Source organism: Bemisia tabaci, chromosome 7 (genome assembly GCF_918797505.1).
Source record: "Bemisia tabaci chromosome 7, PGI_BMITA_v3".
In the NCBI taxonomy this organism is placed as follows: Eukaryota; Metazoa; Arthropoda; class Insecta; order Hemiptera; family Aleyrodidae; genus Bemisia; species Bemisia tabaci.
In genome coordinates, this window is record NC_092799.1 from 37,121,053 (window position 1) to 37,147,672 (window position 26,620).

Below are 26,620 nucleotides of genomic sequence, written 5' to 3' on the forward strand. Positions count from 1 at the left end.
ATGTTACCGGTAAGTATAAATGTACATAGTATTATCGGTATGTGATATGTTACTATTATTGTGCATTATAATGAATTTTAAATGCAAAGAGAAATTTACGAGTGGCGAGGACACCATTAATAATTTTCGAAACGTTTGACAACTGAGAAAGGTTGTAAGATTCTGATTGTTAGGATTTTCCAGTTCTTGTGAAAGCTCGCAAACTTCTCATTCAACGGGCGGATCAAACTTAACAAAAAAAGACCGTCCAAAACGATCGTATTGAGGAAACTAAGACTTAAAAATAAACAAGAGACTGTGCTGGATAGATTGACTTTGGAATGAAATTTTAAGACTGAGATTTCTTCCATCTATTTGTATTTTAACAATTCATCTCAATAAAGGCTATTAAATCAGCTTCAAAATACCAACATCTCACAAATCATTGAATTGAATTTGTCCTGTACAATATTAAAAGAATACCACCGATGAATTGATATCTATTGAACTAAGTTCAATGTGTCAAAAACAATAGGACGATGGCAGTTCCTAAAATTAGTTTTAACTGTTTTATGGAGGAGATTATTTTTCGGGCTGGTTACAGTCTCATTGAAAGAAAACACACTGATTTATATTTCAGAAATAGTTATGTGTATTTTATTTTCATTACATTTGAAACAGAGGAAATTAAAATGCATTGAAAGGCATTAAAATATTACGGATGGTTGAGAAAGAAAAAAATATACCTAGAAACAACAAAACAAAAAAGCTGATGAAAGCATTCTCAATTATAATTTCTTGCCTCTAGCATCCTTGAAAAAAATTCAGCTTGAAAACTGGGCACCTATTAATGGCGCCAATAAAAAGAAAGAAAGTATGTTGATTATCCAATTGACAGCTCCTTTAAATAATTTTCAAATTTTTTAAATTTCAAATTCAAGCCGAAAAAATGCGAATCATGCAAGGTAAACTTTGTGGCACTTACCACTTTCAAAATTTAAGCAAAGTGATAAATTGGTCCATTAAATGAACTCATCTTACTTTTCACTACAGGCTAATAAACTGTACATTATTGCTCCCAATATAAGCAAATTTAGGAAATTAAAATAAATAAATAAATAAAGTTAAAAGGTATATTATTCAATAAAAATTGAGAGAGATCGTAAAAGAGGCCAAAAACAGGGTTAAGACTACTTATATTGCTTGCTCAAGCTGAAAATGGAGGATTCATTTGAAGATGGCAAATAACATGGAGGACAGGTTTCAAATTGAGCACTGCTTTTCTTGCATTTACTTCAACGTTTAATAGGAGGAATTACACAGATTTTGTCTGAATGACGATGTTTCATTGTTTTAAATCTTGTTTTCTTTACTTGATTTTGAACAACCAATCTATTCTATCATAGAAAGGTTTAAGGTCATGACTGAAAACAGTGTATCCTAGTGTTGCTTCAGCAGACAACCAAGAAGCATGCATCTAAAACCAAAAGTTACAAAATCAACGCACAATTTTAACTTTAGCAAGTCAACCAAACAGTAATGAAATGGTGGATAGATTACATTGAACATCTATCTACGTTTGATGGGTGTTGACTGTGAACACTTCAACACTCAGGAGTTAGTTACCAAACTTTTCATATTTCTATGTAATTTTCAGATAAATTTTGAGAAAAGAAGCAGAGTATATTGCTCGAAATTAGACCTGTCCACTAGGCTATTTTGGAGGCTTGAAAATAAATTATAAGTTCATAAATGGAGTTGAGTGTGTGAAACAGTCGGTTTAAATTTTCTATGTTAATTAAAATTGGTCTTTAATTCTTAATTTCAACTTTACAGATGAATAATATTTTGGTTTTAAGACTTTTTTATATGTAAAAATAAAAACAAAATTATCCACAAAAATTTGAAATACAGCTTCATTTAAAAACTCAACGACACTGTTCGAACGAATTAGTTGAATTCAACAACTTCAATCTCTTGAAAAAATTCATAAAATAAAAAAAAATTAAAATATAAAAATTGAAAGTTTGAGCGCAAATAGCGTAAAATAAAAAGAAAAAAAACCTCAATGACCGGAGTAAATGATGAAAACTAAACAGAACGATAAAATGTGTAAATTATGCAGTGAGGTCATGAGATAGTAAAATACATCAGCTTTTTGGGTGCCTGAGTAAAACTTCCGCTCCATTGAAGCTATCAAGCACAAATTTTCTTTGAAAATGGAAAAAATATGTACCTCATAAGAAATAACAGGAGTAAAGATTTGATATCATGGAAACACTTTGGTACGGCTTGATCAGAAACTCGAAATTTCTAAGTACACACAAAAAGTGTTTTAAAACCTCTTGAAGCACCATTTTACACTTAGTATTTTGAGGCATAGTTTCTGTGGCACCATAAAAAGTCGACAGTCAAATCTTTTTTAAACTTCCTCATGAAAATATTAACAATGCTCAATCACAGCATATTTTTTGTATGTGCACGAATATGATAGACTGAAATTGAAATTTGTGCCTGGTATAGGTGGTATTGAATTTAGAGGATTTTCATTCCATCTGATTCAGAATTTTACACTTCAGAGGCACATTCTACTTAACTGGCCAAAATTTTTCATGACAGTGAGCCACTTACACTTGTTACAGAATCGTGTTTTGTTGGTTTAAGGTTATAGAGTGATAAAATTAAATAAGATGTGTACAAACTTTAAGTTTCTACATCCAATATTTACGTAAATATCCCCATAAAGAAACATACTGTGTGAAATCATGCACGGCGGTGGTGCATGCAAATGTTTCTTCCGCCTTGGTTTTACCTGCGTTTTACGTCGAGAAATCAGGATAAATGGACTACATTTCGCAATTAGGAACTGCAATATCTGGTTCATTCTTAAAAACACTTAAGTGCATAGGAAAACCTATGTTACATACATTGTTTCTAAACTGAGCCACAATTTATAGTTCCTTGTTGCAAAATGTGTGCATACCTTATGAATGAAACCAAGGCGGAAGAAACCATGGTATGCACTACCTTATTGGATGGTGACTTATACAATGTTTTTGATGAACGATAACTCTATTCTTCTTTAACATGGGACCTTGGCATTTGAACAAATAGCTTAAAGCGTAAACTAAAAGCTTGAGTCATTGAAACACGATTCTATGCCAACCACCCCATTATAAAAAAATATCAGACAGATGACGACCAGAGGGAGTTGATCTAAGTTACACAAATATCAATGGAAAACCTGATGTTCCTCTAAAAGGTAAGATACCGGAGATAGAAAACCAAGTACATGGAAAAAGGTTCATAAATGACAGTTCAGTTTATAATTATTTGGCATCACTTCCCTCAGAGCATTTCATCTTGAGAATATAGACTAACTTGGAGTTTAATTGCTCGGTCAGAGACTTTTAATGTGGCATAAAAAATTCCTGCCTCGCACAAAAATCACTGATAATTAGATCTATATTCTGAGATATGCATTTTGAGGCAGACCTGTGAGGATCTCTCGAGCATTGAGAGAACATTTTTGAGGCCATAGATTAAGGAAGTGCTCATTGACTATCGACAAAACACAGTGCCACCTAAAGGGATAATATCAACATCTATAATACACATGGCCTACACTAATGTTTGACCTACTCTGAGATGATTTGGAGAGATATAAAAAGATGAAACTTAACAGGTAATTCCATATTGAACAATTAGCAGCATGAAATAGATAAATGCATAATTATCATGATTATCTTTTCACAATTAGAATATGGTTACTCGGAAGAATAAGTTGTGAAAACACCCTCCAATAAGTGATGAGATAGCATAATACAAACCATTAGCTGTCTTAAAAAAATTTTGCTGAAATCAGACGCAAATGCTAAGTAGGTCAAAAGTACACTTTCTTTGAATTTAATGTACCTATTAAAATAATATCAAGCAGAAGTTACACAGTTAGGACAACTTCTTGGACTGAACGAACTGGGAGCATGTTGACTGTGCTAGCACTTGTCAACATTTTAACATACTTTAGGTTTAAAGCAATTTAAACTCTATTGACGGAGCTTTGAATACAGTTCAGATCAACATTTTGATGTTATCAAAATTCCAAAATGCATCAAGATCCACATTACATAGAAAATAGAATCAAAGAATTACATCAGCGACATTTTTATGGTTGTGAAAGTCTGCTCGATAGTTATCCATTGGCATTCTAACTTCAGCGGCTGCATTTCTCACATTCATTGTTGCAGCAGCAATATTAAGATTCAAGTAAAAAAACCAAATGAAAACAAGAATATGAAATTCTACTGAACTGACAAAAAAACAACTGATCAATGATCAGACTGAAAGTATTATTGCCTCTTTCTGTTTTAAATTTCAAGCTTGTTATTGACGAAAAGTTCCTGTCCTTTAAATGTCTTTATGAACAAAGAAAATTTCACCAAAAACTAAGAATTCTTGAACAAGAGCAAATTGTTCTGAGACCTTAAATCAATATAAAAATGCAGAGTCCAGAGACCGAGACCGATATTGTTTCTGATTTTAAAATCTAAAATTTAATAGATAAATAATTTTTTTTCTTCACATAAATTCTGAGAGAAAATGCACTCTGACCTACACACTGAATAAAACAATAAAAAAACAAACAAAAAAATAAAAAATTATCTGCTGCGATTAAGGAACTTAACGCAGCGTTTTTACATTGAAATAAAGATACATATTCGAATTTTGGAGCTCAGAATGCTGGTGTACATAATAATTTTAAAAGTCATATTTGATAGCCAGATACATGAGCTTAGGAGCTATAAGAGGGGAAAAAAATGATCATTCATAAATTTATGATCCTGGGTCCATGAAAAATCGAATATGTACCTTACATTTTGTAGTTTGTCTGCCCCAACGATTGCTACATATTGAAAAAGTAATAATCTCACAAGAACATACAAAAAATAAATAACTATTGGCTCACAAATCAAATTAGGAAGATTCAACTTGTAATACTCTTTCATTTCAAATTAACTTTAACTTATCGGAAGACCTAATATATACAATGCTTTCACAAATAACGACATAAGATAAAAGAGATTATACTTTTTGAGCGGTTTTCATAAATTAACAAGTATGAACTGAATAAATCTTGGACATCACGCTAAATCTAAAACATATTCACACACAGGTTTCTGAGAAACAAAATGATGTGTCTTAATGAATAATATATTACAAAGCAATGACAATTGTGAAATAAGACCCTTAAAAATAATAGAGAACAATTACAAAATCAATAAAATAAAATAAATAAATATATAAATAATGTAATGTACAATAGTTAAGCATTAACAATCACTATCACAAAACAAAAAACTTTAAAATACAATAAAATCTGAAAAGTGTACAAAGAAATCTTATTTGACGCTACTATTTGTACACATAAATTACAAATGAGAAAAAAATAGAATTAAAGACTGGGAAGAGGGAAAAATATTCAAACAATTAAGAATATACGTTTCTTTGTTCCAAAAAATGAGAGTCCCTACTTCATAAATGATAAATTCATTTGTGTGTGAGAGAGATGTATGGACTTTTTATTTTTTTCATTTATTTATTCTTTTTTTTTCAATCTAATACGATAAGATTCATGGGCTCCTGTTGAAGTTATGGGGAAATAACTTTTCGAATTAAAGGGTCTTAAAATGGGTATGGCTTGTTTGGTAACAGAGAATTACTGTCAAAATGCAAACGGGCAAAAATTAAAATCGGTCTTCTTCTTCAATACTAAATATTCAGACACATTTCAGTACAACTTCTTTGCTCACTTGCCGTGACATTTGATATCACCCGTTTGTCACAAGTTGTTGGATGTTTTCCCCAAATATTTTTGCTGACAATCTTAAAACAACAAACTGGCTCATTTGGATGATACAATCAGAATGCCGAACGATCAACACAGTTAAAACACTGAAGCAATTCATAACACAGGAACAGGGTGAATTGCCACCAAAACATTATACATAGTTGTTTTTTATCTTGTTAACCACTTCCAAAGTTTTCTTAATTTACTTCGTCCCTTCCTAAAAGATGTAAAAAAAGGAAAAAGAACCTTTACAGATAAAACAAATTTGACTGAAAACCTACAATACAGATAATAGATAATAAAACATTTAGAAGAATAAATTGATAATTACTTGTTGAATAGAAAAAGGAAAAAAGAAAAAAAAGGCTTTCAACTTATTAGGGATAACGAAAAGAATGAAACTGAATAAGGGACCAGTGGGATGATTATTGGAATTGATAGACGAAGTAATAGACAAAGAGCAATCGTATTTGTTGAAACGGGAGGTTGTCATGGACTAAGGGAGAAAATGATGGACTGACTACAGCGTCTTTTGTCTGTTGCTGTTATTTAGTGTTTTACTTAGTTCCTTTGTCCATTGGAACCACCCGCTTCCACCAATAGAATCGCTCCATTTTCCCATCTTCTTCTTTGCTTCATTGCTTTGTCTATCAATTTCAATAATGAGCCCACCAGTTTAATTTAAAATCAAAGTAAGGAAACAAACAATTAAAACTAGATTAATTTTCAGGAACTAAATAAAATAATTGAGGATGCTAAAGTTCCATTCCATTCACTGGACTGCATTAGAGCGGAGAGAGGGGAAGAGAGGGGGGCCTCTTTTTTATAAGGAAACTGGTGTTTGCTTCCTAGTGAAAGTTTGACAGGATTTTCTATGAGAAAAACAAATGGACTTCATTTTGCAATTAGGAACTAAAATTTCTATCTCGTCTGTAAAAGCATTTACCTACGACTGCATATGGAAGCAAATGGCACATTCGTTGTTTCTACGTAAAATGAGCCAGCAACAATAGTTCCTACTTGTAAAATGCAAGCCAAATTATCCTCCAAATTTTCAAATAACGATTAAGCAAGGTTTAAGCCCTTCGACCTAGCTTCATAAAAATGCCAATTTTTCCGAACTGAGAATAAAATTTAAGCATATAAATTTTGAAATGGATCCTTGCTAGGAATTAAAATGATTTGCCTCTGCAAAAAATACAAAATAAGGAGGGAAAAATGTCATGTATTTTACAAGCTTTCTGTTTTAGCTTTTTACCACCTTAATATTTGCAAAATCTCCAATATTTTTTCTTATGTACTTTGTAATAAGCGTAGAGGTAAATTATTTTGATCCCTTTCAAAGATCAATTTTAAATATGTTCTCTTGAATTTAACTGCGGTTTCAATAAAATTGTACTTCTTATGAAGCTAAATTGAAGATCCCCTTAAAAATTGCAAGATCACAATGCATACCTTATGGGGCTTCCTGCGGAAAGGAACGACAATGATTTCAGTCCTAAGAAAGGAAGCAAACCATCTCTTTGATTCAATGATAAAAAAAATTTAAAAAAAAAAAAAAAAAAAAAAAAAAAAAATTATACAATAATTAAGGAACAATTTACGGCATTCTGAAGAATTCCAGAACATTAGACCCAGACAATGAGTCACTGTAAATATAGAAACATGTATCCGAGTTACCTCTCACACTTCCAGGTAAGTTCCTGATTTAAACAAAAAAAAAGTTGATCCACACTGATTAGTTTCTTCATGACTAACTATTGAGACACAATTATTCCTTTAATTTCAAGCGATCAGAATCAATTGAAATGAGTTTGCAGTGAAACAAAAAAACACCGTCTGCTATGGCTATTTTGGATTTTGTTTCCAACTAAATTGAGTACAAAGGACAAAAAAAATTTGGTCTAAATAATGTATCTTAGAAACTAATTCTAGCTCATAATAGACAGTTAAATAACTCATTATTTTGCAGTAGTGAATTCTGTTTCAGGATGTAACTAAACAAAAAAAAAATTGGAATCTCTACTTGTAACTACACACTCGATGAAAAATAACAATTACGTATTTTGTGCTTAAAGCAATTTGGAGTAAAATTTTTACAGTCCTAGAAGAGGGGTGAGGTCTGGTCAGATATACTTTCACTACCATCTGATTGCAGTCAAACAAAAGGAATTTCAGAGTCAGTCCTGACCAACTTATCCTGAGACAAATAAATTTTTTTCAAAAAATAAAATTGGGAGATTGACATAGCAATGAATCCAGCTAGGCTACTAACATTTATGGAAAAAGATAATGCTGACTGATTAGATTCACTCGCACAAAAACTAATGTTCAGCTCATCGAATCAAGCAAGTTAAACAGAGTCTTGAGGAGGAAATACAATCGTCATGACAGAAAGCACCACATTTTTGACAAACCACCATCGCATTCAGGTTACAAGAACAGCTGTCCACAGATTGCTGTTTACTGTAAATGTTCTGAACTGGAGAATCAGCACCGTTGAAGCGCTCTCTGGTTATAGCCTGAAACAAAGAAGGTAGCGTTAGGCTCGACTCTTTGGAAACTCCATGCAAAGCTTCGTTAACTCTGTCCCTGTCTTATGAGCTCTTTAGTTGTTACCATTTTCCTGTTTCCTTACACCATGTCCGAGGGAAAATGTTGGATTTTAAAATTAGGGTCTAAAATCTAAAAATTTGAATAATGATAAATCATGATCGATACAAGCACGAGCCTTTAAAAATGAATATAATAAATTATGAGGCAAAAATAGAAACATACAACAATGAAATAATGAATTTCAGAATGTGTACAAGTAGGTCTTTCTTGCTATTAATATTCGTGTGCTAGGTTGAGGCTATCATAATTAGAGTCAAATAAGATGGTCAACTTTAAAAGCACACAATTTACACAAATCCTCGTACATTGTAACAAATTTTTCATATATCTTTTTAAGTTTTAAGCTAACAGTCAGTGCTAGAGAGAAAGATCCCAGAGTATTCTAAAATCATTAGCAAAGGAAATGGCAGTTAGTCAGTGAAAGTCTTATTTTAAGGTATGTAATATGAATGCAGTTTCAGCCAAAATATGTAGTGTACTGAATGTACAAGACAGCCTTAATAATTTTGATAGAAGTGTTGAAGGGCTTCTTTCATTAAATATCCTTCCAAAAATTAAAAAATGAAATGAAGGAAAAGATGCTCCCTTTGTTGCTCAATAAAATAGTGAAATAAACAATACATGTCAAGCTTTGAAACGCTATTTCTTTAATTCATTTTGGCTTGCTTTATGGAGTATTATGGTAGACACCATGCACCTCCTATCTTGCCTGATGAGTTTATATTGACAACCCATTTTAAACTCTCTGGGCGAAAAAAGAAAAAAAGAGGAGTTCATTGGGGAGGAGGAAGGTAAATACAGCTATACTCTGATTATCTGACCACTAGTGACGTAATTGAATTGAGTTTTTGATTCAAAAGTAAGTTAATCGAAACGAAAAAACCAGTTTTTTTTGCACAAAAATTGAATAAAAATGTGGTTCTTAGCGTTTTTTCCGATTAAATAACAATGATTTACAATTCTGGTAGAGTATTGGCAACGACTGTGCATATTGGTTATATGAGGAGCCTAAAATGACATTTTTTCAGTCTTATCTTTGTGATTTTGATTATCAAACTTTTCCAATGTGTAATACAGCTCTCACTACAAATTGTCGGATAATTGAGCTGTACAATTAGCTTTCACTAAGCATTTCCGGTGAGGAGGGTCAACTGATTATCTTTCAACCGAGAGATTTTTCGCTGCATTTCAGAACGAATATTTGTTTTACTTGATTCATTCATTTTCAGTCCCTAGCTATACTCTAATTTGCATTTCTTCATAGAGCATCAGGGAGGAAAATAAAAAAATAAGATGTCTCAGAGGTTGCTAATGTATAGTACAAAACATAAAAGGAAAATGTTGACTTTCAAAAACTTGTCCAAACGGAAGGAGCAGGCTTGGTTTTTCAGGTCTAAGTACTTGAGAAGAGTGCATCAATATAGCTCCTTTTCTTAGCCTGTCAGAGCAAATATTTACAAGTGTAAGTTTAGAAATGACCACCTCTGATTTAATTTATTTTGCAACAAATTATAGCTCAAGCACAACTGGTTGAAAGGAGTTTTTCAGTGTTTAAAAAATGGGTCTCTGAGATCCCACCTGTACTATTAGCATTGAATTTATCCCAAAACTATTATCATGATGTACGTTCTGTAATTCTCCACCATCAAACATACTCACCAATACATACATATATATTCAATTCTCATGCCACAAATGATGATAAGGAGACAATTTATTGGGGATTTCAGGTGCCCATTTGCAAACACTAAAAAGCATCCATCAATCAGCTGTAGTTGAAATATTTTCGAGGTCAAACCACATCAAAATTAGAAGCAGCAACTCCTAAGTTTGAACCTGATTGGTTAATTGAGGCTCCACAAACATTAGTGCATACATCATTTAGCCGACATTTCAAAAGTTTGAAATATCCTTTTAAAAAAACTGCTCTGACTTAAATCACTCTAGAGTGTGTTAAGTATTATTAGACGAACTTTCAGATTTTTTTTGAAATTTGAATGAACTGTAAACTAACTTTGAGCATGCTAAAAAAGTAAAATAAAAATAACTAAATAAACAAATAGAAAAATAGAGAAACTTTTAAATAAATAATAGAAAAGAAAATACAAGATAAAATAGATATAAAAATAAAGAAAATAAGGGAGAGCATAAAAAAAAATAAATGTTCAAAAATAAATAAACATAATATGCAGCATAAATAGTGTAAAAATAGATTAATAAAATAGGAAATAGGAGTCAAAATATTGGAAGAATAAATTAAAGTTAGATACATGAAGAGATAAGTAGTAATCTACCTAATATATCAAGCTCATCTTTCTTGAGGTATGTTCAAATTGTAACTACTGTATAAAGCCAGAGATGGATGCTTTCAGTATTCCTAATCTGGTGAATTGAATTGAGGATCACCTGTCAACCTGACAACCGTAAAAGGAATTATGCAGTTCTGAGGAAACATTAAATCGGGGGAATGTACCTGAATGCCGACGCTGGCAGGTCGGTTTCTGGCGACACTGGAGACAGGTAGTTTAATGTTGGCTGGTGGAGCGCTCGAAGGTCTGCGGACACCACTTAGGCCAGTCCCTCTTTGAACCAATAAAAATTGTCCTCCATCAGTCATCTGAATTTCATATATATTTCAGTATATTCAGTAAGATATTCCAGAAAGACATTCAGCACATTTCAGTACATTCAGCAGAACAATCACAACTGAGAAATCAATAGTCGGCTCATGGGCTTGGTTTTTATACAAAATATAAGCAGATGACCGATTTACGACAAGCAACCGAGAGTTGTACACAAGTAGAAATTCATTATTTCAACTTCCAGAAAGATTATGAATTTGACATTTGTTTAAAAGTCGAAAAAAATGTCAAAACTTATGTGAACTCCTTATGTTCACGATAAACAACATTTAGGTGAATAAGGGGAGACTAATCTGAGAATTAAATGGATATACGTATTTTGTAATATTGGCATTTTAAGACAGAGAAAAGATAGGATTATTCTGTTGAGTAAGAGGATTTTACGATAGATAGAAAGAAAATGCACCACAAAGAAAGTACTTGTCAAAACTAAAATTGAAGGCTAATCATTAGATTTGAAATAGATAAAGCTTCTTGTCAACACTTCCTACAGAAAAAACTAGTTTGCTACCTCCTTCAGGCTAAATAATACATGACAATAAATGACGCTGTAATATTACCTCAGGGGTATTAACAGGAGGCAAAACAGCCATGGTGACCGGTATTCCTTGCGATGATGTAAAAACATGCTTGACAAGGACTGGTGGGGTCGGGAGGCCTCGAACTGGCTTAGTAGTTTGAACTCCAGGCCTGTTCACTTTGGAGGGCAGCACACCACTGATCATGGAATCAATAAAGCAAATTATGATTAAAATAAAAAAAAAAAAAAAAAAAAACAATACTCATTCAGCACTTCCCCAAAATATTCAGGACCTCCTCGATAGAAAACATCAGTACTTATCCAGTACCCTTATGTGAAGAAATTCGGGAAATTTCCAGGATTCAATAAATTTCCGAAATTTGAAACTCTTGAGCTAATTGCGACAAAATGACACAGCCACAAGATTCGAAGCTCATTGGGGGCCTTAAGATCAACTGGCTGTACAATTACTATCTAGCGAGCAAATGCTGCACTAAGAATCAATGCACAAGCAATTTCATACTTTCCAGGCTACTTTAAAAATATGCAGGGCATGAAACAAAAATTTCCAGACCTTCTTGCGATATTTCAATAATATTCAGAACTTCTGGAGCACTCTGAAAAAATCAGTGTATTTCCAGACCGGTAGACACCCTACCTTACCTTTCATGTAAGTTGGAGATGGACACCAAACCTCTTACGGTCTTACGGTGATGCTAAAGGTTTTCGTTTGACAAAGAGAGTCTCTTTGCTAGGTAGTTCATTTGACTGCTTTCACGTGTCAGATCTTCAGCTCAAAAGAAGGAATCATTTCCTTCAATAATTTGTAATCTCCTTTAAAGAAAATGGTAGCATCTATTCATGATGAGGATAGAATTACGCACCTTGACCTGTTCACATTTTTGTTGCAATGCAGGTGATATTATTGCTAGGAATAAATGCTGGATACATACATAAAACTCATGAGGGCAGAAATGCACCAAAACTTTAAGTCTCAGAATCAAATGAGAGAAACCTTATGAAAATAAGCTTAACATACGTTTTCACACCCTCTTTGCTGAGAAGGGTGGATGGAGGAGGCTTCAACTGTGAGCGTAATTGATCTCTGTTTGGACTGTTCTGAATGACTGCTTGGCATATTTGATAACTCCTTTCTAAATTGACAGCTCCGGGAGGAGGTTTGTTTGATGTGCCTCGAGACCCTCGACTCGGACCTCCCGCCTGAAAGAGAAATCTTGACTAAGATACAGGTTGAAACAGAGAAAAACACCACGTCTCACAGAATTTTCTATTTGCTCAACTTCCAAGTTCACATGTTTCTCACTTATTATTTTACTCGAGCAGCTAGAATCAGCAATAGCACTAAAACATGATATCATAAAATCATCGTACGTCAAATTCTGGGGAGAGAAGAATGCGAATGGGATCCCAAAAGGAATTCTTCACATGCCAAATCTGGGAAGATTTATTTTTTTTTTTTATCATCATAAGAACTTCATTTAAAGGTCTGCTGTCATCAGATCTGAAATTGAGAAAATTCCTCTCCTTCTACCCAAAAAATTGTAAGCTTTAATTGAAAACCCCAACAAGTTTGGAAAAACAAAATCTCTCACAAGGACTTATAAAAAAAATCCAAACTGATATTACTTACAAATAAAACTGAAATAAAATAACAAAGCAAAAAAGCAAAATATAAAAGCAAAAAAAAAAAATCTGTCAAGGCCTGATTCCTGAATGGGGGGGGGGGGGACCGCGACACCATGAAACTGTTACTCTACATTTTTCAAACAAATTAAAGAGGAAAAATAATAAAATGAGATTGTAAAAGAAAAAATGAGCTCTGGAAAAAAAAGAAAAAAGAAAACCTGACATTGCCCCTTTTTAGGGGATTAATTCGAATTTCAAGAAAATTCTTGCGGACAATTGAGAAATATGATGAGATCGTTTTCAACAACTCCGTATTAAGAGACTTCAAGGATCACAGTGACTGAAAAGCTTAAAGGGGGTGTTTTTCAAGCTCTATAAGGTAGGGGAAAATTAAATTTAAAGATTGGCGAAATTTGCAGTTTGATCCTCTTCAGTAAATAGCCATTTATAAAATATGCACACATGAATGGATCAACAAACTGATCCAAAATAAAAATGATGGGGGAAAATGAGTGCCCTCCCTCCCCCTCCCCTCAAAAAAAAGCAAGCAAAGACACCAGTGGCGTGGTGTGAATTATCGATTATCGATAACTCGCCATTTGAAGCTATGGTGAAGAATCGATTACTTAGGTGTTCGCTGCGAACACCCTGATAATCGATCTTTTTTCATAGGTTTGAGTGGCGTATCAATCGATATATCGCAAAGCACGCCACGCTACTGAAAGACACTAGAAAATACCTTTACATTTGGTTTTGAAGGAATCGATGGAATTGCTCTGACAGCAGTGACAGGCGTGCTGGTGGATAACGCGAGGTATGGGAGCGCTGGTGAGCTGACCATGTTTGGTGTGGAGGGGACGGCAACAGCAGAAACAGGGGGTAAAGGAGGGGCAGCAACAGACGGCAGACACACTATCGTTGTTGGTGCGATAACCGCTCCACTACTTTCCACTGTTGAAGATACTTGATTGTCAACTTCTGGTGTCAAAGTAACTAATAATTAACAGAGAAAAAGAGTCATCAAAAACAAAGTAACCAAAGAAAGACATTGGAGTCATTAAATTTTTTGAAGTTGTGCGAATGAGACCGATGATTAGTTATTAACAAATTAAGAGGTAGCAGAAATGATGATGCTACTTGAATTGGACTGCATTTTGCAATTTGGAGCTATAAATTATGACTCATCTGAGAAAACACTTATGTGCATAGGGAAACTATTGGCACTTATGTTGTTTTTAAACCTGGCTGAAAATAGTTCTGAATTGCAAAATGTTGTCCAATTGCATTTTGCAAAAAGGAACCAAGAGCATTCCAAAGTTGCTAAGATTGTGCGACTTTTATTCCTTGCAAATATAATTTGATCATCTAGATTTTTATCATTACTCCCAATAAGCTATAAATTCAAGCTAAAAATTTCCTTAGTAAACTTGATATTTTACATGATTTCAGTAATTTTATCGCAAAGAATCCTAGCAACATCGGGATGCTCCTGGTTCCTTTTCCAAAATGCAATCCATTTGGTCTACTCAACATATTTTTTTGAGCTGAAAATTAGTCATTCTGAGCACTTTTGATGGACTTTATTTTTTATTTAAAAAAACCCTGATTCTTCCCCAACTTTGCCTGACTTGATTTAAAAATTTTCTGACTTGTTGTGGACGAACCCTAACTTCCAATAGAGGTTGCTTGTGCCCATTTTTTGTGAGCGACTTTGCCAGGAGGATGCTGACAATGATATTAAAAAGTAATTAGATGTGATTCTTGGTAGAAGCCAATCCTCAGGCAAAAACAGCACTAGTTTCCATTTTAGCAATTGAGCATTCGGCCACAGTGGGCGCATTAATCAAAAGTTTTCAAGGATGAGAAAACTTCTGAGCCATAAACATAATTTTATGACTGTCTGAGATCGAGTAAAATTTCCTTACTTTTTCAGGAGGTTGACACTACAGTTCAGATTGAATTTTATTTTTTGCAGCCAAACAGCTTGTGACATTATACGGATACACAACTTGGGGGATGAGTGGGTATGAAATGAGGAGAAGAAATTTCAAGTCTAAAAAGAACTGGTGTCTCTTATTTTTGAGTTTTGCGATATGTGAGTTAGTCAACCCCTAAAAAGTTTTGATGCTATCTCTGAGTGCCCTTTTTATAAAATGAGTTTTTTTTGGTTTTAATTTTCTTTGGCACTGATTATTCCTCAAATTTTTTTTGGAAATACCCGATTTCATACATTTTTCAGAAGTTCTTGAGAGGAGATGATCTCACACAGTCTGCTTCTGCAATTATTTTCAAGATAATTAATTTAGATAAAAGGACAAAACTGACTGCAAAGCGATCAAACAGTTAGGTAAATCACTCACCTTCTAATTCAAGTTTAACATGGCCAGGGTAAGGAACTGCGTTAGGTGGGTTTTGTGAATTTGTTGAGGGTTCTGACTTGTCAAAGTCAGACCACTCACAGGTGGGTGCTGGTAGAGAGCTTTCTTCTAAACGAACCTCTAGTTCCTCTTGCATGGGTATGACAGCTACTTCTTCTTGTTTCTGTACAAAATAGAGGAGGAAGGTAAATTTGATGATAGATATTTGTTATTAAGGACACTACTTATTAAAAAGTGACAAACGTTGAAAAAAGTTTGTCTCCGTTTCCTCATCTTACATTTGTCATTTTGAAAAATCTCGTCCAAACGACTGAAGACATTGAGACGGTTTTTTTTTTTTTTTTTTTTTTTTTTTTTTTTTGTACAGCAATATTCAACGTGACAAAGTTCCTCTTGATTTCACAAACTGCAGCAAATTAGCTCTGCTTTTTCGTGTTAGAGTTTCAACTGAATAACACTGGAGCATTGAGAAGAATTTTCTAGGATTTTGAAAATTTCAGAAGTACCATTTCTTATGACAGGAAAAGATATAAAAAATTCAACCCCAACCAGGCATGGGAAGGGGTGCAGGGGACTTCCCCCTTTCGATACTCTTGGAAAGGACTCTTGAAAAACTTTGGAGATACTCTATTTTCCATGAGCTCAATTGAAGATTCTAGTCTTTGGCGAGAATATTAGTTGAAGCTGGGGTCAATAATATTTACCATCATACGAGCGAAACTAGCACCAAAATTTTGGAAAGCCTTAGGATATTTTTCCTTTTTTATTTGGCGATGCCCTGCATTAAAATGGTAATATAAGCAATGATTAAGCCCTTCTCACTACCGTTTAAAATTTTGTATCCTACCAGTCAACGAAAAAACCTGATGACAAGAAAAAATTAAAAATCATCACCTTTTGTAGTGGACTTTTTTTTTTGGCTAATGTGAAATTCTGGAGAGCAGAGAACTTTATCAATCCCTGAGTTAGAGTGTCTCACTTTACGATCTTGAAGGTACCCACTTTATACATTCCAATTTCATTTGAATCTTTTAAAATGACCAATGCAGAGCCTACGCTAAACCTATTCTTGTGATGTTAATATTTTATAATTGAAAAACACCAAAATATAAGATAAAGGAAACAGCAATTGAAAAAGGTACTCACTCCTTCCACCTGTAGAGTCAAAGGTTTGTCTGTACTCGAGTCGACTCCGTCCCACGCGGAAGTATCATCTTTCTGAGATGTTTCCAAAGGGTGATCTACATGCGGATCAGATTCACTGGTGGCACTATTTTCAGAGGTTTCCTCTTTAAAATTTACAGGTTCACTTGGTGACAGATGCATTACTGGAGATGGATGTGATGCAGAGGGTGCAGGAATATTTACTGCAGACTCTTGGAGGTTGATTTCGCCCACAACTGGGCTACTAGGGGTGTTTTTTGAACTTGTTAGCGATTCGATAGGCTCCGAATCAACAAAAGCAGGGTGTTCAGAATTGCTTTCAGATAAGGCTTGCGGAGAGGTATTTGTAACACTTGATGTCTCATCATCAAGCGTATTTTCTGCTCTTGTGAGCTCCGAGTTTTCCTCCAGCGTAGGGCTTGGATGTGGACTTCCATTCACATTCGCAGCATTCTCTGGTTTACCCATTTCTTCTGAATCGTCCTGCGAAGGAGGATCGTCGAGTTTTTGAGGACTGCTTGACTCTTGAGTTAGGGTCTGGTTGTCGGTGAAAGATTCAGAAGTCTCTTTATTTTCAGATGGTACTTCCTCCTTCCGAAAATTTTCCTCAGGGATTGGCGATTTTAAATTTTGATTATCAGGGGAATTTTGTAACCTAATGTCATCACCTTGGTCGATTCCTGATTTCATCAAAGACGGAGAGACACATAAGGTTTCTGGATGTGAATCTGGAAAAAAAAGGCGACAATTTTCTAAAGGCTATAACTCCACAGAAGGGATGCAGTGTGTCAAGGCTCATGTACAGGAAGGAATCACAATTATGGGTATCAACATTACAAACATCAATTCGTAACTGTTGGAACCCAGTATCAGTTCCATTGACAGTAACACCTGCTGGAGACCCCTTGAAAAGCATTCAATTAGGTAAAAAAAGCTATGAGAATGTGTGGTCAGCTAAGGAAAGCCCGATTCTAAAGTACCGTTTCTCATCAAATATTAACTAAGAGAAAACCATTTTGGTCTTCAAAAAAACTTGATGGCCCCCAGATATGGATTCAGCTGGCCAAATAGTCCGTAAATTTCTTGGAAAGATTCGAACACTGGATGATTTATAAAATCAAACCAACAATTTTTAACACATTTTACAAATATTGAAATAAAAAAGGATTGTACGTGTACAAATCTTTCTGAATTTTAAAATAAGTCACAGGACAAAATTCTGTCTCCTGATTGATCAGAAAGCTTGTTGCTTCTTGACCAATCCAAGCCCTCCATATGATGACCAAGATAAGGATAAGATATATTCTCTAAAAGAGAAGAGAGAGAGAAAAAAGAAAAAATCTAAAAGAAAACTGAAAATACTGTAGATGAAGCAGAAAAAAGGCTAACACATAATTTAATGTGTCAGTTACAAAAGGGCTCAGGTGCCAAAAATGAGAATTTGAGAAAAATGGTAATGACTGTCTCAATTGACCCCTTATAAATCTCAGAGCTACAAAATATAAAAGCGATGAATTGGTTAATCGCATTATTAATTAATCTGCAATTTAAAAAGGGCTGGTTCATACAGTTTCTACTGTTTTTCTGTATTTTCACACCTGGCGCTTGAGCCCTTTTGTAATGGACTGATTCAATTCTGCTTTTGAAGCATCCGAGACAACATAAACGATAAACTGCAAAAATACCTGGTAAGTCAGTTCCAGTGCTATTTGTACTTGAGTCTGTGACAGGTTCCATTATAGGATTATGTGGAAGGTCCATCTGGTTCGTTGTTATCGTGCATGAATTACATTCATCGGGAAAAAATGATGAGCTCTTTATATTTGACTCACTGGCATCAGTTAGGATTGCCTGTAAAGAAAAGAAATTTACATCAAATGAAAATATGCAATGGGTAGAAACGTGTGATAAGTGATTGAGTTGCGTACACTTAAAATCTCATTTTCTGTAAATTTAAATCTAAGAATTTAGGTCACATTCATGCGCAGGCAGTTTCCCCGCATTCATAGAAACTGAATTCTCAGTTATTGATGACTTTTTTAGGATTCAGGATTTATTAAAAATTTTCTACCCCAAGTCTACTGCTTACTCAAGACAGGTCTTAAGAACCGGAAAAAATCATGGTTGTTTTAATAACTAGCTGATGTGTAAATGAGACGTATATAAGTAGACAGCTTGGTAGTTGCAACTCGAGTGGATTACCCCACTTACATTTCCAAAACAGATGTTGCCATGAATTGTAGGAATTGCTTCACATTGCTTTTCAGTGCTTCTTCATGAATGAGCTACCACTCTCCCATTTGTTCCAGCATTTCATTTGATGAAATGCACTGGGGTATTTACACCTGCAGATGACTCTGTGAGTGGGTGGCATCTAACTTGCATTTAAAATAGGCACCGGTATGATCGAGTCAACTAATTGACAACTTCACGGCCAACTTTGCAGTAATCATCGGCAATTAAATGACTTGATTTCTCCATGTCAGATATATCATGGAAAAGCACTATTTTTTGTGCATTATGATGCCTGATTGAGGGTGCAACTTGTTTGTTGCCTAATACCACCGTCCGAGAAAAGGCATATTTTCCATGGTGCCATAGGCGATATACAATCAAAAGGTAAGGGGAGTGATTGCATTAAAGAAAAACAATTAATCAGACAAAATAGGTACCTCTTGTTGGACAGAGTCTGCTACTTTATCGTTGTCAGCTTCGACAAAATCCACACATGATACTGTAGTTTCCATGACTAGTTCTTCGCTGATTTTTGTTTCCACAGGGATTGATTCCTCAGACTTCACAACAGAATCCTCATCAAAAACGGTGGATCCATTGGAGGGCGAAGGTAATAGCACCAAACTTGTCGTCTCACTGGTTTCAACAATTTTTTCTTCCTCAGATTTACTCTGTAGAGGACAAGTGTCTGTAGAGGAGTCTTGGACTGTGGACACATCCTCTGCTGCTGTTAAACCAAGGCAGTTTGCTTCCGAGACTGGACACAATAAATTGTCCTTATCACCTCCACTTGTATCAGCAAGGGAAGATTCATTTTCAGACTCATTGTAATCTGCGGAGGGATCAACGTAGATGAAGTCATCTGAGTCATGACCTTGGAGGTCCTCAGATTTCATCTCCATCGGAGGGGCGTTGAACACTTCCTCTGATGGTATTATACATGTATACTCTGAGGCAGCCCCCACAACCATGGAACATTTTTCAACCGTAGAGATATTCGAAGGAATAACAGGAGACACACTGGCTACAGGACTTGTTGTTATGATTCCGTCGCTTGAAAATTCTACCTGCAATGAACTGCGACAGGGCGAAGAGGAATCTACCTGATCCCTGTCCAATTCGGTCACATGGTTTGATACAGTTGCTGAAGTTTGAGTGTGAGCAGCATCTGAAACAGAGAGATAGGTTTAAAAATTATTTAGTATATGTCTGCATGAAAAGTTTCTCAACATATTAGGTATAGTTGAAAATTATCATTTCTTTAATCGATACATAACCTCTTGTTTCAGAGGAAAGCTACATGAATTGACCTCGTACTACAAAAACGAAAAGCTTCCCAGCTTCCAATTTTTTTGTTTGTTAAAAATACCTTTCAAGAGTTAATTCGATCATGAAAGTGGTGTGAGCATTCGTTTTGGGATTAAGAGGGCCACACATTCTGGAAAATTTTCTCCTCAAAGTGTCTACTTAGTCTTCTTGGTATTAATTTAAGAAATCTCACCTGACTTGCTCCTCTTTGGTTGCTCCTCTAAGTCATGATCTTCAGCTTCTCGTTTTCCACGATATGACGATAACGCCCTTGTTACAGCTCCTTCTCCTCGAAGTCTCGCTGCAGGTGGACGGACTTTGATGGTTGCTTTGAGAGAAGATTTTGGTGCTGTCCATTCGGAAGCGGTGACAACTGATAGAGCTGCTGTGCTCGTTGCTGTGTGAAGTGCTGAGGTGTTGCTCTCACCCCAAATCGGCTCAAAATGTTTCAGCTAGAAAAACAAAATATTAACTTTAAGAACAGAGCGGTGCGGAATAATCCAAACTTACTGAAAGACCAAGAATGGATTCAAGATTAAAAGAGAGGCAGCAACAGCCGAAAATCCAGCGGAAATTATTATTCTTTAATTCCAGGATTTTGGGTTTGAGGTACTGCTGCACACTTGTACTGGCTCTGTTTGGTAAAATATTTGCTGTTAGGTCTACATGGGACTAGTGCATGGAAAATATGAAACACCTGGCAAAATCCAGGCAGGGCCGGATAAGGCCCTTAACGCTACTCCTCTTTTCTTAAAGTTTTTAATAAAGGAAGAAAATAGCAGTTGATATACATTTTTGATATGCTGAATAAAAATTACGAAATCTTACCTTCCAAGGATCCAATTTACTTTTTTCTTTTTCAGCTTCTAACTTTAGTTTCTGTTGATTTTCAGGAGTGAATTCTCCTTCCGCCAACCTCTCTCTCCATTGTTGAAGGGCTCTTGCAAAAAATTCATTGTTCAATCCACTTGCACTTAACCTATCAAAAACGTTCAAACAGTGTGATTGAGAATCAAGAATGAAGGAAACATTTCAAAAAAGATTTTGGAAATTTGGAAAACATTTGATGACCAAGACGGATAAAAATCTATCCTGAAAATGCGCTGAAAAACGGCTTTCAGAAATTTTTAATCATACCAGAGCTATGAATACAAGCTCAAGATTAAAGGAATGAACCTAGAACTAGTAACTGTTAAATGTAACAATGAAATAGAAGAAGACTATGATGTTATGGCAGAGATTGGATACAGGATACATCTTTACTAACAGTATTTAAGGTGTGTTAATATTACTGCGATTAAAAATTCCAGCTTTACTAAAAGGACTTGATAAATGTATACATTATTTTATCACGCAACTACGCATGGAAAATAAATTTGAGTATTGGAGTTAAAAGGAAGAGAGTGTAAAATTTTTACCTGAAAGTGGAGTCGGAGTGGTAGGTTCGGTCAACATGAGGGAGAAGCTGAACCAATTTGCACTGGTACAATGGTGGTAATGATGCAAACGTGTGCTTGTTGAGGAGAAACCGTAAATTGGTTTGAACTAAAATTGAGTCAGGTGTTTCCAAATCAATGGAACCTTCCCTTGTTTGAAGCTGCTCCAACTGAGCAGCAGGAGAGAGCTTCTTGTTGGAACGCTTCCTTGGTTTCAGCGTGAAGCCAGGAATTGAGTTGAGTACCTCCATCATTGTTGCAGGTCTTACTCGGCTTTCCACCTCTTCTTCCACTGCAAGTACCAAACAAAATATTAAGGAATCAGTTACCTAATATTTCATCTATAAAAATGGTAATGATAATGATTATTCTAAATATTGATTTTATTACCATTTTCCCTACTGTTGCTACATGATGTTCTATTTATACAGACTAGCTACTCATTGTTGATGGATACCTGCAGGGTGTCTACTGGCTCTTTAAAAAAAACAAGTATGTACATTTTATGTATCTTTTAAGTATGATAAGAAAAAATTATGTATTTTTCATGTATGACCACGACAAAATTGGATTACATTTTGCAATAAGGAACCACTGTTTCTGGCTCATTTTAGAAACAACATATGTGCCATTAAAAAAAAAAATCTAAGATAAAAGATACATGCAGATACATGCTTTTATGGAAGAGCTAGAGATAGTGGTTCCTTATTGCAAAATGTAATCCAATTAGCACATTTTCCCTACTTACTTTTTTACTAATCGTTTGTGCGATTACAAAATTGCTCAGCGCTTACTGCTAACCTGTTGCACCTTTAAGACAATCAATTTTTTCAAATTGATCATGGGCTCATTATGAGGGCTAGAAACAGGCTTCCATAAAAACTAATTACGTTGTAGATAAAATGCAGTTATTTTTGCAGAAAAAAAAGGTGAGGGGAGGGTTCAAATGTCTTAACTTTTAAGATAATACTTTAAGAAATTTACAAAATCCAAACAAACCCTTCTTTCAGTAAAAGAAAAAAAAAATTGTTGGGAAAGAATATGATCCCTGATTTTCATGAAGCATGAAAAAGGATAAGCAGGTTACGTTGTGACGCGGGTAAAAAATAAACATGATACACTTCACCGAGCATCGAGCCCACCCAACGAGGCACACCGTGCATCGTCGCAGACCAATCACAGCTCATCAGTTACTGTATCACGCAACTCACTCTGGCGGCGTAAAGCAGAACTAAATCTACACAATTCAAACGAGCACACTCCGTCCGCCTCGCGCAGACTTATGCGCACCATACACAAATTAGTGCTTTCTGAGAAAAATTTGTACTTTTTACGCATTTTACGTACCGACTCGTTAATTTATGTACATTTTACATATTTATGTATCAGTAGACACCCTATACCTGTTATCTGCACGAAATTTAAAGTAAAGAATGGATTAATAAGCTGTTGATCAACTCACATTCTGCTTGAGGCGGTACCAAGATTGGGCGTGGTAGCGGGGCTGAGTTCCCTGCGGCAATGGTTGTATTCTTGCGACGTCTCTTTGCTTGTTGACGAAGGGCATGTTTCATTACCTTCTTTGAATGAGGGTGATTGAGAGCACATCTTGATATTGAAGGAGACACTTCTTCTCGAGCGATGCTCCAAACACCACCTCGCTCCTCACCAGTTGATTCATCTTCAGCACTACTGCCTACTAAACAATGAAAAAATAAATTAAGTAAGCAATAAATTAAGCAAAGTAATAAATTGAGTGATTAGGTTCAAAAAGAAGGAAAGAATCCAAGAGAAGAAATTTTTAGAAGCTGCATCGATAAAATTTGAATTGGTCAAAATCAAAGAACTTGAAGTGTTTTCAGCCAAAAGGATGCGCTTTCAATAATTTTAAATCGCAGATGCTGCAAATTTGAATTCTCGGCAGCATCGAAAGGCATCCTATACATACTTAGTACCTTCGACATTGTTAATATACTTGAAATTCTATACCATTACACATAGGTTCTGACGTTCAAATTGCTAAGGCCTTGTCTCCACAAGAGCAGTTTGCAGAATTTCAGGCTAACTTTTTAACTTACCTATAGTTTGTGGAACTGATTTGCCTAAACTACGCTCGTGTGAAGAAGGCCTTATTCTTGCCTAGCAGAGCGTACACTGTATTCGAAGGCACACACAGTCCACCCGCTATCCTTGGATTGGGCCATCGCGCACATTGTGCACGTCTGACATGGCAATAATCTCCCCAAATATGTACTCTAGGGATCAAACCAGGATACTCAGGTTCTTTCTAAGCATTCTTTAGAATTCATCTGAAGGAATTTTGGTACAAAATAAAGTTCATCAAAGCATTTTCTAGTGGAGCTTGCGCATTGTATGTTGAGACAAACATCAAAGTATTGTTTATGTCACCATTCACCAGTGGTGCCACCTGACTACGAGTAATAACCTGTTGAGTGGTACGAATTCAGAGCTAATCGAAGATTGACATTTGTCTCAACATATGATGCGCAAGCTCTATCTGCATGAACTATGGTGAAGACAGAAAAGGAATAGCGAATTTATAAGAGGCAACTTGTTACCTTTTACTTTTTGCAGTTTGACTGGTGATAATGCTTGGGTCACTTTCCCCGCCTTACTTGTGGACTCATCCATGATGCTGCTGATTACATTCTCTGATTTACATCTGCAAGAGATAATGAGAAAATATACTTCAGATTAAACTGAGAGCAAGTATTTCAAGGGTGAAGTGAAATGGATGACAAGAAATTGCGCAAGGTATTTTACAGTTTGTTCAATAGTCTGGCACCGTTATGACAAGCAAATATTTGCAGAACAAACCCTTAATTTTAGAGACCCGTGTCCAGGGGTGCAGAAAATTCTTAGCCTTTCCATTCTTTCAGTCGGTCTTTCCATTTTTAAAAACCCTTTTTCCTCCAAAAACTGCAAAATACTAACTTTCGTATGGCTCTGTGCGCATAAATTGGCGCTATTTTGCGCGAAGCACGTGGTTTATACAGCAATTCTACAAAAATCACATAATTTTGACCGCAGTTTGGCCAAAATGCTCACGATTTTGCCAGAATTGCCATTTCAAAAAACCATTTTGGGGGCCTTCCAACTTACACGTGTGACCTACCTGGTCAGGTAGTCGAGAAGTTTTTGCACCCCTGCCTGTGTCAGACTTTGGCCATCAATATGCAAGATGAACTGGAGCAAAAGAGTAAGCCTGATGCGGAGTGAATTAATTATTATTAGAAATAATCATTTTCAGATCAAATTATAACTAACTCATAGCTACCCATAGTGTTATTGGGGCTGTGTTCCATTAGAATTAAGACTCAGATCTTCTCGTCAGAATACCATCACGAAACGCATGGAAAAGTGATTCATTGAGCACAATAACAGAGTTACATCATGTTCTTAATGAGAAAAAGATTATTCTCTGAGGATATTCTTTGAATTGTGAATAAGTTGGCGAACCTGGTAATCTTAAGACTAATTCTTCATGAAAGTTCAACGTACTTTCGACACGATTTGTAAACAAACCTTTATCTATTGGCCTGCACATAGTTAGAGGAACTTTAAAAAGGTACACTTTAGATTTTGACAGTTTGTATCCACTTACCTTGGTTTTCAGCAGAACATCTTCCCATACAACTTCAACCTCCTCCTTGGAAACAGCAAAATTCATAACTGAACAGGATGCTTGCATTATAACATATAGGTTAAGAATGACACTCGGACTTCTCTGAAATTGAAGCAAAGATATTTCTGAGCCAGTAAAAACAAAAGGTCATGATGTTGAAACAAGGTAGAGACTCACAGGGTATAAATAGGGACGGGAAGCAACGAAGAGAAACAAGAATGAGCACTTTGAGTAGACTGATTAGGAATTGTAAACAGTCTGCCTGCTGAGGGCTGGCAGTACTCCTGATCCTTACAAGTGGCAATTCTTTATATTCGAAATAAACTAGCTGATGAATTAGATTGGTGGAAAACTTGAGTAGTAAAACTGACTTGGTATAAGAAAATACAATTGCTTAGAAAGTTCCAAAGTAAGTTATGATACTAAAGTTTCGAGTAGACCCGTAGTCAGGTCACCTTAATGAGTGCCTCTATGATAAGATTCAAAGAGAGAGAATGGAGAATTGAGTGGGTTGAGGAGAAGGAGATAAAAAAGAACCAACATGATAAGAGGCAAGAAGACTGACTATAACGATGCGCATATCTAGGAAAAACGAATTTCAGACATGAATGGAAATAAACAGCCATTGTGATTACATTCGGTAGAGGAATGTAGACGGAAAGATGTTTACCTTATTTGGGTGATACGGATCGGAAACTCCGAGAGATGAGGAATTATTAGGCCATTTTCACCAAGAAGTAACGAAACGATAGTTATTCACTGATGAGAAAAATTGGATTCTTCTTCAGAAATATTTTTACAACAAAATGACAACAAATGAACGCTGCCTAGAGAAAACTCGTAATTTTCAGCACTCGTAATTTCAGTCTTGTTTACTTTGCGCAGTTTCTATCGCTTGTATCGCTTCGTATCGCAGTTCTTTTGTAGCGATATATCGGTGGCGGAAATAGCCGAAGCGAACCGAGCACCTACGGAAAGTCGTTGTCATATTGGCGTTATTTTCATGTTGCCTTTTTTGACCGTTTGGGTTTTTTTTGACCGTTTTGGTTTTTTTTGACTGGTTAAACGATTTGGCTTATACTTGTTAGAGTTGGGCTAAAAAATGTCATTTAAAAAAGGAGGTACGTCCGTTGACCGCCTCACGGTCAAAACCCTCAAAGCGCTTCGCGCCTTAGGCTTTCTGCGTTAGGTACTGTGTGCT

The 26,620-nt window shown here is 35.4% G+C and overlaps 1 protein-coding gene across 4 annotated transcripts; it reads right to left on the bottom strand.

Annotated features, from left to right (window-relative positions):
- Positions 1 to 607: 607 nt before the first annotated feature.
- On the bottom strand, positions 608 to 26,331 carry Asx (transcriptional regulator additional sex combs). 4 transcript variants are annotated; one of them, XM_019044073.2, is made up of 16 exons: positions 26,090 to 26,331; positions 25,399 to 25,521; positions 24,353 to 24,456; positions 23,236 to 23,469; positions 21,756 to 22,065; positions 21,166 to 21,316; positions 20,531 to 20,789; positions 19,467 to 20,197; positions 18,480 to 18,645; positions 16,777 to 17,522; positions 15,613 to 15,793; positions 13,992 to 14,245; positions 12,645 to 12,826; positions 11,646 to 11,802; positions 10,917 to 11,060; positions 608 to 8,349 (listed from the first exon to the last, which is right to left on the bottom strand). In XM_019044073.2, the coding sequence occupies exons 3-16, from the start codon at positions 24,423 to 24,425 to the stop codon at positions 8,164 to 8,166; spliced, it is 3,774 nt and encodes a 1,257-aa protein (XP_018899618.2). In that variant the 5' UTR covers positions 24,426 to 24,456; positions 25,399 to 25,521; positions 26,090 to 26,331; the 3' UTR covers positions 608 to 8,163. The 4 variants fall into 4 exon arrangements, with proteins under 4 accessions (XP_018899618.2, XP_018899619.2, XP_018899617.2 ...); XM_019044074.2 differs by having other exon boundaries at positions 13,998 to 14,245; positions 23,236 to 23,472; XM_019044072.2 differs by having other exon boundaries at positions 23,236 to 23,472.
- Positions 26,332 to 26,620: the final 289 nt, after the last annotated feature.